The sequence below is a fragment of the Peromyscus californicus genome, unplaced genomic scaffold (genome assembly GCF_007827085.1).
Source record: "Peromyscus californicus insignis strain IS unplaced genomic scaffold, ASM782708v3 Scaffold_2__1_contigs__length_46816999, whole genome shotgun sequence".
Taxonomy (NCBI): domain Eukaryota; kingdom Metazoa; phylum Chordata; class Mammalia; order Rodentia; family Cricetidae; genus Peromyscus; species Peromyscus californicus.
The window spans coordinates 1,306,159-1,320,881 of NW_026294540.1; the positions used below are offsets into that span (position 1 = coordinate 1,306,159).

General features: G+C 52.6%; 1 protein-coding gene and 1 long non-coding RNA gene across 7 annotated transcripts in view; one reads left to right on the top strand and one right to left on the bottom strand.

Moving 5' to 3' along the window:
* Nucleotides 1–14,723, top strand: part of Ttc28 (tetratricopeptide repeat domain 28) — a 432,623-nt gene that overhangs the window by 404,179 nt on the left and 13,721 nt on the right. For all 4 annotated transcript variants that reach the window (XM_052754914.1, XM_052754915.1, XM_052754917.1 and 1 more), the window contains 3 exons: nt 1,087–1,227; nt 6,913–7,057; nt 14,242–14,421. In XM_052754914.1, the coding sequence (XP_052610874.1) occupies nt 1,087–1,227; nt 6,913–7,057; nt 14,242–14,421 (466 nt within the window). The remainder of the gene's footprint in view (nt 1–1,086; nt 1,228–6,912; nt 7,058–14,241; nt 14,422–14,723) is intronic.
* LOC128120709 (uncharacterized) overlaps nt 1–14,723 on the bottom strand; it is a 51,196-nt gene that overhangs the window by 25,737 nt on the left and 10,736 nt on the right. The window contains exon 3 of one of the 3 annotated variants that reach the window (XR_008221936.1): nt 10,680–13,549. The exons of the other annotated variants lie outside the window; for them this stretch is intronic. This is a non-coding gene — a long non-coding RNA (uncharacterized LOC128120709). Of the gene's footprint in view, nt 1–10,679; nt 13,550–14,723 lie in introns of those variants that run through there. 3 annotated transcript variants of the gene reach the window in all.

Here is a 14,723-nt window from a genome sequence, read left to right on the forward strand (position 1 = left end):
TTTTTTGTTTTTTTTTTTTAAAACAGGGTCTCTCTGTGTAGCCCTGGCCATTCTGGAACCCACTTTGTAGAACAGCTGGCCTCCAACTCAGAGATCTACTTGCCAGCTTTTACTTAGGGTCTTAGCAGGTTGAAGCAGGCCTTGAACCTATGATTTTTTTCCTACTTTCACATCTCAAATACTGAGATTACAGGCATGCCCCACCACATCTGGTTCAGGATGGGCCCAGTGCCAATGAACCAACATACTTAGTATAACTTACTTTCCTAGTCTCAGTCAGTATTGGGCAATAGCAGGATGTTTGCTGGGGTCAGGAATAGAAGAAACTGTCATTTGAACACGGATGATAGTCACAGAGATCACAGCACAGGGATTGGCCAGGAAGAAGTAAGCTCTGAACACTATAAGTCACTCAGGAAACTCAGCCCATGAGCCCTGAGGTCTCACTCTGACATTTCCACATATGAATGGGACCTGGGCCTGATGCTGAGATAATGGAGGAGGGTGGGTATGGTGATGTGTGGGCGCCACTGTGCCATCTCTGTCTCCCTGAACAGTGTGCAGCATGTGCATTAAACAAGCCTCTAGCCATTTATTCATAAGTCAGGGCTCTGATGGGTATTTCTGTTCATGTAGAATGTGTCATGAGGTGTCCACAGGGGCGATACAAATAAATTCACACTAGTCACATCCTCATGCCCCACCTGGGGGAGGGGCCCAAGGAGCCTGTACTATTGCTCAAAACCACCCATGAGTCTGTCTCCTCATTTGGAAATGTCCTTCTGGGCTGTGCTCTGGGCCTAGTACCATGTCTGGTACAGTGTAGGTGATTAGCAAATGTTTCTGGAATGGATGACAATACAACCTGTGCTGGAGGTTGTCCCACTGCCACACAGCCTGAGAAGAGTGCCTGCTCCTCTGGGCACGTGCTAATGCTGGGGCACACACTGTTGATACATTGCTCCATCTGTACAGTTCACAGCTGTGTGGAGGCTACAGGCACACGTGAGCCACACTGTGGAAGGCATGAGCCAGCCCCACGGCAGTGTGTCCTTTTCCTGATGGCTCTCTGGTGTTTGCCCACAGGGCCTGTGCCAGCAGTGAGACAGAAAGTGAGGCTGGAGACATCATGGAGCAGCAGTTGGAGGAGATGAACAAACAGCTTAACTCGGTCACCGACCCCACGGGCTTCCTGAGGATGCTGCGGCACAATAACCTCCTGCACAGGTATGGCACTGGCCCTTAAACACGGGGTGCTCCCATGTTTCACGTGTCACAGGGCATGGAGCTCTGGTTATGTCAGAGAGCCGCAGAGGCAAGCCTGGTGCTTCGTCTTGGCACCAACAGTTCAGACAGAGGTGGGGGCAGGCTTCCCACCATCCTTTTTTGATATGATGGAGCCTAGGGATGTTCTGCTGCCATGCCAGCCCTGACCCGACTCTCCAGCCTCTGGAAGAAGCTGAGTGGCTCTCACCTCTCTCCAGCTTCTCACAGGCCTGCAACTCAGGAGGTTGAAAAGAACCAAGCAGCCAGTGGGGTAGGAGTGAGCAAGGGCCCAGAAATGAGCTTGTCCACGTCAGGTCATCCTGACCCCAGTTCCCTGTCACTTCACAAATGGGTGAAACTGCCACACCTGCGGGCTTAGGTTAGCCATATTTTATCAGAATTTATAGTTCTGTCTCAAGGGCTGCTGGCTGCCTTGGGATACAGGGGACTGGGTTGGGTGGGTGGCACTGCTTGGCAGCCCTACTGTGTGGCCACTGTCACCTGGTTTTCTGTCATTGTGTTATCAGGGTGAAAAGAGTATGCTTGCCTTCCCAGGGCCCAGCAGCTTTGGAGGGCCAAGTTGTTGTTGCCTCTTCCTGCCCTTGCAGGTATCCCTCCTAGCCCTCTGACATGCAAGGACACAGCCATATGCAAGGAGGTGTGGGATGGGGCTAGGCTTGTGATCCAGTACAAAGAGCCCACAACTTGACTCAGGCCTTGCTGGGTTGTAGTTGTGTGACACTGAGAAGACAGGTTTCCCCAATCCTAACATGGGGGTAGACTCCCCTCTCCCTTCCGTGTGGCAATTAAGGACCCAGTTTGCAAATACTGAAGTAGCTAGCTCTCTGACACATGGGCAGCATGGCAGAGAGAGGTTTTCTTGCCAGGCATGAGTGAGGCTGAGTGGCTCTAAGAGAATGTGGGGACGACTCTGGAAGGGTTGGAAGTGGCTTGCACTCTGTGCGGTGCCCCTGTGTTGAGGTGCAAGCCACTGCAGAGTACAGCTCTTTCCCTTTTTTCCCCATCACACCACATCTCTCAAGTGAGAGCCATTAAGGGAGACCATTGGATCCCAGCACTCCTATATTCAGGAGCTGATGCACTTAGGGGCCGGGATACCTGAGAAAACAAGGGACCGGAATGTGCCTACAACCATCAATTTTGCAAAGAAGGTTTATGTCTGGAATGGCTCTGGGACAGGTCCTCGAGTGTGTGTGTGTGTGTGTGTGTGTGTGTGTGTGTGTGTGTGTGTGTGTGTGTGTGTGTGTGTGTCTGTGTCTGTGTCTGCTGATTCATTCAGACAACATGGTGCTCCCCAAAGGCAGGTGTGTCCCTAGTGACACAGTAGAAGGCAGGAGGCACTGGAGCCTTGGTTATGTCTTTCTGCACAGGATCCCTTGGCAAGGTCCCATCAGGATCAGACAGCCCACTTCAAGGGGAGTCCATAGGTTTGCCAACCTTCCCTTCCCTCTGCCCCCTCCCTGTGGCTGTTCTCAGCAGCTGCTGGCCCATAGGTAGCATAGCAGTGACCGCTCAGCACCCACACCGGTCCTGACAGTGCTAGGGTGGCAGGCCTCCACTCACTGCACATGCACCTGGGCAAAGCAGGAGAGGTGACTTTCTCTGGGTTCCTGGCTTCCCTCCAGGCAGTGTAGGAACATAAGATACAGGCGGGAAATTAAGAAATAGCTGTCGGAAGGCACCTGCCAAAAGACCCACCAAGTGATGACGAGCTTATTCAGAACAACAGGAGACCCACAGGCTACCTCTAAGTTCTAACCCTGCTGGTTATTTTTAAGGCAGAATCTCTCTAATAAGCAGTATTTTCTTCACTACTTAATTCACTTTCTTGTCCAAAATATACTAATCCCCAAAATTGGGAGATGAGAACAGGCTGAGGAGGCAGGCCAGCCAGCAGCCCCTCAAGCTTCCTGTCTGGTGCCCTGGCCCCACCTTGACCTCCCAGGCCTGAGCCTGGGATGACAATACCCAGACTGCAGTGGAAGACAGGGAGAGCTGGAGAGGCTTCGGGAGCCTAGCTCCTGCTCTCCAATTCCCGTTCTTAGTAACCCCAGTCCCATATGGCTGTGCTAGTGCAGTGGTTCTCAACCTCTCTGGGACTGAAGGACCCTTTCACAGGGGCCACATATCAGACATCCTGCCTATCAGATATTTACATGACACATCATAACAGCAGCAAAATTACAATTATGAAGGAGGAATGAAAATAATTTTATGGTTAGGGGACATCACAACATGAACTATACTAAAGGGTCGCAGCATTAGGAGGGTCGAGAACCACTGTGCTAGAGAGACTGCAGGCTGTGACCCACACCCTTCTGGTCCTCACTCTGAATGCCCCCACTCCATGCCGCAGCACTCACTGTTCAAAGCAAATGGTGGTATGATGTAATCCTGGAAGGGGGCCTTGGGAGGTGGCTGGGTCTCCCAACAGATTGGTCACAGGATGGGGTTTGTCCCTCACGCCCACCCTGAGGCAAGTGGGTGGTCACCTGACCTTCACTCAAGCACCTTACCCTCTCTCAGGATGCTAGGGGAGTCAGATGGTCCTGAATCACCCTGCCATCTGCCCCACTTTCTCCATTGTCTGTCTGCTCTGCATGACCCAGAGGATTCCTGGGCCTGTCTTAACTGCCTTCCCTGGAGGCCTTTGCCTGGCACTGGGACATGTCATCCCATGCACACAGCCTTTGTCCCTAGGCTACCCTAGCTGAGTTCTCTTCCTCCCAGATCCCTGGTGCTTTCTGTCCCCTTGCATTTGCTCTCCCCTCCCCCAGGCTACACACTCACTAAAGCCTGGGTCTGGTCTAGGATTTCTTTCTCTATCCCCGAGGCACTGGTTACCTTGCTACTGTTGAGTGTCTGACTCACTCAACTGATGGGTGGAGGAAGAGATGAGCTAGCAAGGGGGAGGTATAGAGGGTTCTTTGGTCAGGATTAAAGCAAAAATTAGATCCCCACCACCACCCCAGCAAAAAGAAGGCATCTATGAACCTCAGCTAATGCCACCAAGTACCAACAGCATGTAGCGCTTCCCTGATCTCTGTTGACCCTTCCCATAGCTGTGAAGGGCACTGTTAAAAGGAAACATGGGAGGCTGGCCGTACCCTCTCCAACGGACCCTGGTGGAAAGCCCTTCTGGCTTACTCTGACAACTAGCAGGCTTACAAGGAAGGCAGCCCAGAGCCTCATAGCTAGACTGTGAAGAGCCAGCACAAAATCTGACCTGTCAGGTGCAAAGTCAGTATCCAGCCTCCCAGACCCTACTCACCTTCCTCAGAGCATCAGCCTTGGGCTTCTCCTACAGCTCTAGCAAGCATTTACCTACTTTTGCTTAGGCTCCTCCAGGGACAAAGCAGGACAGCTCCTCCCAACACATCTCTGAGGGGTCCTTGTGAACCCACTTGGAACAGCACCCCATGGGCTGTCAGGAATAGGCAAGAAGGCTGCTGCACAGGCCTCTAGTCTGGACTCTCTATGCCCAAGCACCAGTAAACTTGATGGGCCCCTGCACTGTCCCTTGAAGTGTCTGCAGGAAGAACCAGCCAAGCTTCAGGCATAGTACAGAGAGTAGATGGAGGGACAGAGGCCAGGTCCATAGCCATTCTGAGCTTTCTACGGAAGGTAGTAGGCTCTGTGGGGTAGCCGTGTATACCAGATGGGACAGGGCTGCTGCAGAGGTACACTAGAAAGTGAAAGTCTGGAGAGGGGAGAGGTGGAGGCAGAGCCCTCTTACAAGGAAGGCCATTCCGTGTGCCTGAAAGAGCTCTATCCATGGTGGAAAGGCCTGAGGAAGCAACTCATGCTGAGGTGGAGATCATTTCCGTGAGCCCAGCATGGAGGAAGGCCTAGAGCTAACAGCACAGTCCCAGCTCTGGCAATCACTTACCACTCCCTCTCCAGAGGGAGAGTCACACCAAGCAGCCTGTGGCCCCTTCCCCATTGTTCCACAGCAGTGCTTATGAACAATACGCCCTGGACTGAGTCTGCCCCATCTCCTCCTTGTACAAGGCCGACTGCTGTGCTGTGCATTCCTCTAGAAGTAGATGAATAGACATCATCTGAGAAGCCGGCTAATAAAGACTGTACAGCCTGAGAAAGCCCTCTGCCTAGAGCTGAGCTGTCACTTAGCCCAAGCGGAGCTGGAAGGAATGGATGACAAGACAGTGATCCAGCGCCACCTTCTGGAGACCCATGACCATACAAATCTGGTGCCACAGCATACAAAGTTTGACCCCTGCCCTGCCTATGAAATTCTGTGCCTCACCTACAAAGAAAGAGGAAGCAGCCCCACATGCCCAGAGCAGCTGCCTAGGCTATAGAACCTGCAAAGATGAGAGAAGGTTACCGGGCCCCTGAGGGCTACCCTAGAGACCATGCCTGCTCCTGAGCCAGTATGAAGAGGGAAGGTATCTATCTGTCCTGCCCCAGCCCTGGGCCAGGCTCCCTTGTACAGCCAGAAGATTGCCATGCACCACTCCGCTGAAGCGTCTCTTTAGAGAACAATTTGCACATATCACTTTCAGGGGAGAGCTGCTCTTCCATGTGTCCCTGGATATGGAGTGTCACTCCAGGGTCATCTGCATGTCACTGACTCTGACAGCAAAGCCACAGCACACCCTGTCGCTTTTAATTTCATTTCTTGAGTGAGTAGAGGGTAGTGGTTACCCAGGCCTCTGCACCTCCAGGAGCAGTGCTGCTGTGTTCCTGGAGATAGGTGAAGTTGGACACTGAAGACCTGAGGGAGGGCACACAGGGGCCCTTTATGTCTTTTTTTGCAGGTGCCCCTTCCAACTGGCCCTGGAGGAGAGCCCTCCTGGCTTGCTCTCAGGCAACAATTGAATAGCTGTCACAACTAGCAGACAGAATGCTTTCTACCGCCTGCTGCTATGTGTAGCATCTGGCACAGTCCCTGCCAGGGCAGGCCCTGCAACAAACAATGGAAATCATACACTACAGAGCTCAGCAGTTATACAGTGATAGTTACCAGCAGGCCATGTTGAGGTCACATGAGTTAGGTGGACTGGCAGATTCTGTGACCTCCTCTCCATTTACCTGTATGTTCAGTGCTCTTCAGGGCCCTGGAGACCATGGCTGTGCCATTCATTTTCTGAATGAATCAGACAGCAATTGGCCTCATCATCCTTTGAGAGTGTGACTCATGGGGTCCTGGGGGTTAAAGGTGCCTCTCTGTTAGTGAAATGACCCCCAATAGCTGCATAAGATGCTCCCTCTACAGGCAGTTTCCAATCAGCAGCGCTCAGGGCACCCCTGTGAGGCAGAGGGGCCCTGCCAGAGTCTGGCTGGGTCTGGCCAGCGGATCCTTGCCTTGGGTTGCAAGTTCATTGGTACTGGATGTTGTTTTCCTTGTCGGCTACACTGACCCTTCCCAGGCCTTGTGCTTGACAGCACAATTGCTCTGTACAGAACCAGCACTCTGGGATGCTCAATTAAATAAATGACACCACAGAGATGCATGCTGTTGTGTACAGAACTCAGGGTTGTATGACAATAACCTGCAAGGGACAAGCATGAGCTGGAATTGGCAGGCATGTCGCGAGGCCCTGCAGGCAACCAGAGTGATGGAGGGTGAGCCTGATTCCTACCCTTGTCCTGTCTCCCCAGGAGCTGCCAGAGCATGACAAGCTTGTTCAGTGGCACCGTGTCGCCCAGCAAGGATGGGACTTCCTCTCTCCCCAGGAGGCAGAACTCACTGGCCAAGCCCCCACTCCGTGCCCTGTATGATCTGCTCATTGCGCCCATGGAAGGGGTAAGTGCCTCCTGGGGCATGAGGCTCCTTGGTATCAGAATACATCATTTACTGGTCAGTGCCCATGCACATCCCCCTAGAGCACTCAATGGACACATGGTCTTGGCTGGCTGCTTATCGCCAAGGTCCTGAGCATCAAGTTGGCAGGTCTGGGTTTGTACTTAGCTCTGTTCTATGCAGGCTGAATGCATTCGGCCTCAGTGCCCTCATATGCTCCTTGCCTTGTCTACAGGTCATGAGACTCAGAGCACTGCCATGTTATCACTAGGACTGAATGCCTCCCACCCCTGTTTAATCCTGATGCTCATCCTGATGACCCAAGCCAGTCTAGTGCTCTTTCCCTGGGTCTCAAACAGACCCAGTGCCCAGCGATAAAGACACCACACAGACCACCTTGCTCTCTGGCTGGCATATCCCTTCTTAATTCAGACAGTGCTCTTTGATGGTACAGGGACCTTGGTGGACCTGAACATTTAAGGGGCCCATTGCAGGCAGGGCCATCACAGCCGGTGATCTGTCTACAGTGGCAGGAGCACCTCTCGGAAGCTCTCTATGCATCAGTATCTGCAGAAGCACTGTGTATCTGGAGACCACGGTTTGTATATGATTCCTCCATCCCCAGAATGGCCTAACAGTTGTGGGGTGGCTGTTCTGCTTGCTGGTACCCTGTGGTCTCTGCCCTTTCCTGATAAGTGACCCTGGCCAAAACACTTGTCTTTTCTCTGTAGGAAGTGAGGACATCTGCAGGACATGTCTGATTAGCACAGGGATGAAAGGGAAGGACACTAAAGCATTGGGGCTGCAGGCAGGACTGTCACCTGGCTGGGGGAACTGCTGTGTCCAAGCCCCTCCCTCAAGGTCTCTTCAGCTTTTCCCAGCTGCAACCTTCTGGAGATGGTTCCTCCTGGAAAGGCGGGGCCACTCTCATCCTCCATGCTCTTCCTGTCCCTTCTTACCTTTACCCTCTCCACAATGCCGTGATAAGGCTCTGGCTTTGCTGACTGAGGAAGACGTGTGTTTCTCTTGCCTCCCACCGCCACCAGAAGTCCTCTATAACTCCAGGAAGTGCTCCCTCTATACTCCGGGAAGTGCTCCCCACTCACTCTGCTCACCTGCTCGAGCCTCCTCCACCTGTGCTCCGTCAATGCTGAGTTGCTGGTTGGGAAGCAGGGGCAAGACAGAGAACAAGGGGAGATGACTGTGATGTGGTTTGACTGGCACCCTGCCCAGCTCGGCAAGGCCTCCATCCCGAAGCCCTGTCCCTTGTCCTCTACACAGCAACGTGGGAGTCTCAGGACTTGGCTCTTGCCTACTTCTCCCTTGTGACTCAATTCACATTCCCCAGTCAAGGCTAGGACTATCCCTTAGCAGCTGGCATGAGGTCTGGTGCATATGGGCACTCAATAGAGTTTATTGAGCTGTCTTAGGTCAGAAGCACATTTGCATTTGGTCTGATACAGCACAACACAGAAAGCAGAAGACCCAGGGAGAAACTAGGTAATGGCTTTCATGGCCACCTGGGGCAAACTGGGGGCTTCCTAAGTGCTAGAAGCAGATAGCCCCCCAGCACTACAGTTACACAGGCCAGGTTTCTTATGCACATGCCTGCCAGAACCCACAGTTGGGCCATGGCTGAGGAGCCCCCGGTGGAGGTACTGCTCACCCTAAGAAAACCACCACTTGCTGATGAGTCCAAGCAGAGCCAGGCACTATGGAATCAGCAGAGGAAGCTGAGAGCAAGAGGCACCATGGATGCCAGAGGGTACTCTCCAAGTGCCTGGAGCTGTAGTCAAATTTCCTGTGTCCTGCCTGGCCCATGGTCGGGGCAAATCTCTCTCACTCTCAGTCCCACAGCTGCTTATAAAATAATCACTCAGAGGCTTATCTTAATTACCAATTGTATGGCCTATGGCAGGCTTCTTGCTAGCTAGCTCTTATAACTTAACCCATTTCTATTAATCGTTAAGTCGCCATGTGGCCATGGCGTTACCGGTCTGCTGGCATCTTGTTGTTCCTTTGGCGGCAGCTGGCATCTTTCTCCCTCTGCCTTTCTCTTTCCTGTCTCTCTCCTTGGATTTCCCACCTGCCTCTAAGCTGCCCTGCCATAGGCCAATGCAGCTTTATTTATCAACCAATCAGAGCAACACATAGTCACAGCATACAGAAAGACATCCCACAGCACTTCCCCTTTTCTGTCTAATCAAAAAGGAAGGTTTTAACTTTAACGTAAGTTTTCCAGTTAGATGCCACTTATTATGATCAATCCACGTGAGTCTATTAAATGGGTAACAGAATTTATTAAGATATAAATTAAGGAAATATACTCACGAATACAGAACAGACAGCTGAAGTTGTCCTCTGATCTGACCGAGAGCAAATCCACCTTACAGGCAGGAGTAGGGGAGAAGGGGCCTGTGACCCTTCTCCAACTCCTTATAAGAGGTCACATACAATGGCAGGAAGCACCGCCTCCTTTGGGTCCTATAGCCCAAGGTCATGGGCAGAGCAAATACCACTACATGGAGCCCCAGGGTGTGCTTCAGACAGTCCCCCTCTCAGACTTTCCTCTGTGACCCTCAGAGTAAGAGTGTGCTAAGTCATGTCTGTATACCCCCATGTCCCTGCAGAGGTGCAAGGAAGGGTGGTCTCAGCTTTAGACAGGCAGAACAGCCATCAGCGAGCACCTTCACGGTGCTGGCCACCTGACACCTGCCAAGGCTGTGTCCGCTGCAGATGAAAGACCAACCAATGCCTGTGCCCACATGCCATAAATCAATGCATCTCTGACTCTAAAAAGATCCCTTTGTAGGTCAGGGGTTTAACACAATGGATGAGCTCAGCTGCTTCAAAAAAGGCATCTGGTGAAAGCTGTGTAAAGCTCTGAAATAAACGGTGAGAGCTGGGTGACCCCTGCTAACCAGAGCTGCTCTTGGCTGGGGCCTAGCCTGCAGTTTTAGCACTCAGGATAGCAGGACAGTGTGAGCCAGGGGTTCTCACCTACTCTGAGCAACATGGCAAGACCCTGATCAAAGTATATTTTAAAAGAACCCACTGTGTTTTAGGAAAAGCACTTCTGAGAAGCTGGGATCTAATTTTGTGCACAGTTACAGCTACTCATTTAGCACACACTTAGACACACCAGGCACTCGCTGCCCTGAGTCTGGAGACAACCTAGCAGCCAGGCCAAAAGTGGCATGTCAGCTGGAGTGACCCATCAATTCCAGAAGCTCCCCTCCTCCTTCCTGGCTGCCCTATAGCAGGAGGCCCAGAAGGACCCTATGTCCTCCTGTAAACATGGCACACCTCTCTAGAGACCACCAGAGGGCAACATGACACTGCCAGCTTCCAGAAACAGCCCACCCCCACATTTGCACAGAAACCATAGATCAGGACTGGAGCCTGGTGTGGGAATCACGGACGCTTCCAGCCTAACCACTGGCCTCTTCATGTGGAGCATGTAATTATTTGAACAATTGCCTTGGTTCAGCTGTGGTCCTATTGCTGGGGCTTAGGCCCAACAGTATGGAAAGTGGGAGAGAATAGTCTCCTATGTCCCCCCCCCCCCCCCCCCCCCCCCCCCCCCCCCCCCCCCCCCGTGATTGAATGCATGTCCTGTCAGGATGGGAACTGTGTCACTGTCACCCAGGAGCTGTCAGCAAATGCTCAGTCAGATCCTGTCTAATGTAGAAAGAAGTGTTTGGAGTGAAAGGCTGGCAGGAGGTGGGGTTGGGGTGCCTACAGCATGTTTAATTAATGGTGTTAAGGACAGCAACAGCCAGTGACTTGGTCTGCCTATCTGGTTGTAAGAGGACAAGAGAACCTCTCATCTCTAAGCCCATGTGACCAGACTACCTGTAACCAGTGTTTTCAGGGCTGACTTGGAGTCTGGCCCTGGACTTACCAGCAGCATGTGTGACATTGAGGCAGGCTTGTAGCAGGGCAGTCGCCAGGCTGGCAGTCACTCACTCTGTGGAGGCCCGGACTCAAGGACTTGCTCTAGTTTAACCTGTCACCCTCATCTTTTACCCCTTTGCTTCAACTCTACTTGGGGTAAAATTTGACTCTGGCTGCTCCACAGAGGTCATTTACATGGTTTAGCCATGCAGCTGTCTGCAACAGCCAGAGGGAAAATTCACAATGGAAAAATGACTTGTGGTCAGGAGTCAGGTGTGGCACAAACCACAGGCTGTTCCAACACATCTGAGTCACTATGGATAGCTGTATATTCACACTTGACCCATGCAACTGCAGTTCCCTTTGCTTCCTGGGCTACTCAGGCCCACAGAAGGCTGCACCATGGGAGCAGGCAGATTCCAGGACACTTGCCTCCTGCCTTGTTATGAAAACATCAAGGGTTAGAAAGTCCATCTCTGGTGGGCTTGTTTGGGTTCTTGAGTTTTAGGTGAAGACTGGTGTCCCAGTCATTCTGTCTCTCAAAGAGAAGACTGTAGAAGCCAGAGCCCTTCCCCAATCAGGACCTGTGTGGACCACCCACATGTGGTCCATGAGGTAGACCACAACCTCTCTTTTCCCTTCCACCCTGGATACAGCTGGGGCTGCAGGTAAGGGGAGGGGAGTACCCACAGGGCATCTTTTCCACCTGGCCCCCCAGCTCCCCACACCTCCTTTTGGAGCTGGCATTCATTGGTTGGCCAACCCATCTCCCACCTGTCTTCTTTCACACAACCAGAGCAAGGTTGCATATGCCCAGGACTGTACGCCTATGCCAGACTTGGTGCCGTCCAATGGGGCAACGTCCTAGGAGACTCAACAATATTAGGATGTGAGGCTCAAGAGTATCCCCAACCCCATGGCTCACCTGAGGTCACTGGCTACAATGTGCTGGCCAGATTTTCCCCCCCATTCCTCTGAATGTGTTGTTGGGTCTGTCTCTGGGTGGGCTTGACTCATGGCAGGCTATTCCCAAGTCCTCCTCAGTCATATAATGCACAATAGGCCATTGTAGTCCAGGTCAGGGCCCTCTGCTGTCTGGCTCCTGCTCACAGGCATTCACATGCTCTCACCTTAATGGGTTAATTTGCCTGAACCAGGCCTTTCTGGTCCTTTCTAGCTTCCAGTGCAGGGCCCAGCCTGGTACCCACACTGGCATGGCTACCTTCTGAGGCTGGCATTTTATACCTCTGTTGTGGTTCAAGCTAACACTGCTGAGTCTTACTTGGCAACAGCTTCTTATACACACAGGTTTTCTGCACACATACTTTAAGTACATGGGCAGGCCTGTGTCCTATATTACCTGACCTCTCATGGTGTAGAGTGGGCACAGGATGGGCACTGCTCAGTGGTACATCAGAAAGCTGAGGCTTCTAGGGAGGGGAACTCCCAACAGCAGAGCCATGTGAGTGGACACACCACTGTCCAGGAAACATGACTGTTGTCTCTGTGCTTCTGGCCCAGGTCCCATGGCATGGGTGGAGTTAGCAGAGCCCCTGTGACCCCCACAGCCAGGGTCATTTGCAGAGCTTCCAGCCTGCTCATGCTCCTGTGTCCCCACTGGATCATACCCATAGATGCTACCATAACAAGAAAAATGTCCCAAGGGCATGGGTGGCCTATAGGATGACATTTGACCCAGCCTGACTGGGGATTGGAGGCTCAAGAGGACCTCACAAGCTGGCATCTGATGAAATGAGTCCTATGACTCTGGAACCCAAAGCTTGGATCAATTTTGCATGCAGCAGGTCACCCGAATCCCCATGTTTCCTGTATTTTGGAAAGCAACGCTCTTATTGACCATCATACTATCCTAGCTGATAACCTCACTGAGGTCAGGGTCCTGTCAGCCCTGCCACTGAGGTCTAGACCAGGACTCAGTGTGTATGAGACCTAGATGCCTACAGCCCTACTGCCTCCCTGTGAGCACACACAATCTCCTGGGCAGCTCCGGCACAGCAGTGCCATACTCTCTACTCCCTGTGAGCACACAGCAGCTCACTTAGCTCTTCTTGGGAAATGGCTTGTAAAGCAAACAAGTAACCCCAGTGATTTCAATTCTCTTTCTCTCAGTTTAGCCAAATTATAAAAGGAAACAAACCCTGGGTTTATAGAGCCTGAACTCCCCACTAGCACATGTCACTTTGGGTTAGCAAGCACTTCTGCCACCCTCAGCCAGGTGCCCCTGGCAGCAGGCAGCTGGGTCAGATGAGCACATTCATTTCCTGAGGGTACAGCCTGTCAACCTCATCCAGTCAGACTGAGGCAGCAGAGTGCTGGACCCAGGATGCAGGCGTCTGCAGGTGACCTGCCTGAGGTCACACTGCTGCAGCGGCTTCCACTCCATCTTCTTCCCCACTTCCTCCAGGCTTAAGTAGTCTTGCTCTATAGCGCAGGCTTACCTTGAATTCATGACAGTCCTTCTCCCTCATCCTTGTAGAGTATTGGGAATATGAGAGTGCACCACCACACCTGGGTGCTTGGCCATCTTCACAGTTGGCTTCCTCACTTTTCATCAGGGCCCATTTGGAAAGGCCACATCTGGGGAGAATGGGCAGGTGTCTTCATGCTGTGGCTCGCACACAGACCTCCCCAGGTCCTCACCCCAAGCTCTGTCAGGAGAGATGCTGCCTCTCTGACCCCTTCTCATCTCCAGAGGCCATAAATGCAGACAGCACCTTCAGAGCCAGCCCTGGGGAGCTGAACTGAGACCCAAGTATCACAAAATTTCCCGGACTACAGGAACCCTGACCCCAAATCTTTCATCCTGGCTCTGAGTGTCTAGCCTTGTACTCATCAAATGGGAGATCACCAGGCTCATGGAGTCCCTGATGCCAAGGAGGGTCATTGCATGTACTCTTCAGTCCTGGTGCCAGCACAGCCTCTCCACTCTGTTCTTGGGGTGCCTCTGGGACAGCTCCCTCTCACTCATTCTCAGCCTCCAGGGCAAACACCTGGATCTAGCAGTTGCTCTGTCTTTGGATGTCATTCCCCTTCAGGCTGGTGACTCTCATCTTTCACCTCAGGTCACCTGCAGACCTTGACAGACTGCTCCCTAACCTTCTACCTCCCAGACACACAGAAGCCCCAGCCTCTGAGGCAGGCACACCTGTGAACACTGCTCCAGGGCAGCATTCTGGTCCCCACAACCTATAAACCTGCCCTGACGTTGACCACGGTGACCCTGGATCATGGGCTGCCCACCCTGAGTCAGCCCTGTGCTTACTCTGCAGGGCCTGATGCACTCAAGTGGCCCTGTGGGCCGGCACCGGCAGCTTGTCCTGGTTCTGGAAGGGGAGCTCTACCTTGTCCCCTTCGCTCTCCTGAAGGGCAGTGCCTCCAATGAGTACCTGTACGAGCGCTTTACCCTCATTGCCGTGCCTGCCCTCCGCTCGCTGGGTCCACACTCTAAGGTAACGTACTGCCTGGCTCTGGGGTCAATCCCCACAGCCCGTAGCCTGAAGAAAGGGTGGGATTAGCAACCAGGCCCCAGACCTAGGACACAATTCATATGGGGTAGTTTCTGCCTCAGTGGTGTTGAAGATCTTAACTTTTAGTTTGTTGTTATAAGTTTCCAGGGCTGACTCCAGGTTCCAGATGGGAAGTGAGCTGGTATCCCCAACATTGCCTGGCACTCTAGGGAACTGGGTGATGCCAGCTTCCAGAAGCCTCTACTCTGCAGGGAACTGTCCTGGTGTCTGAGAGGGCAGGCTGC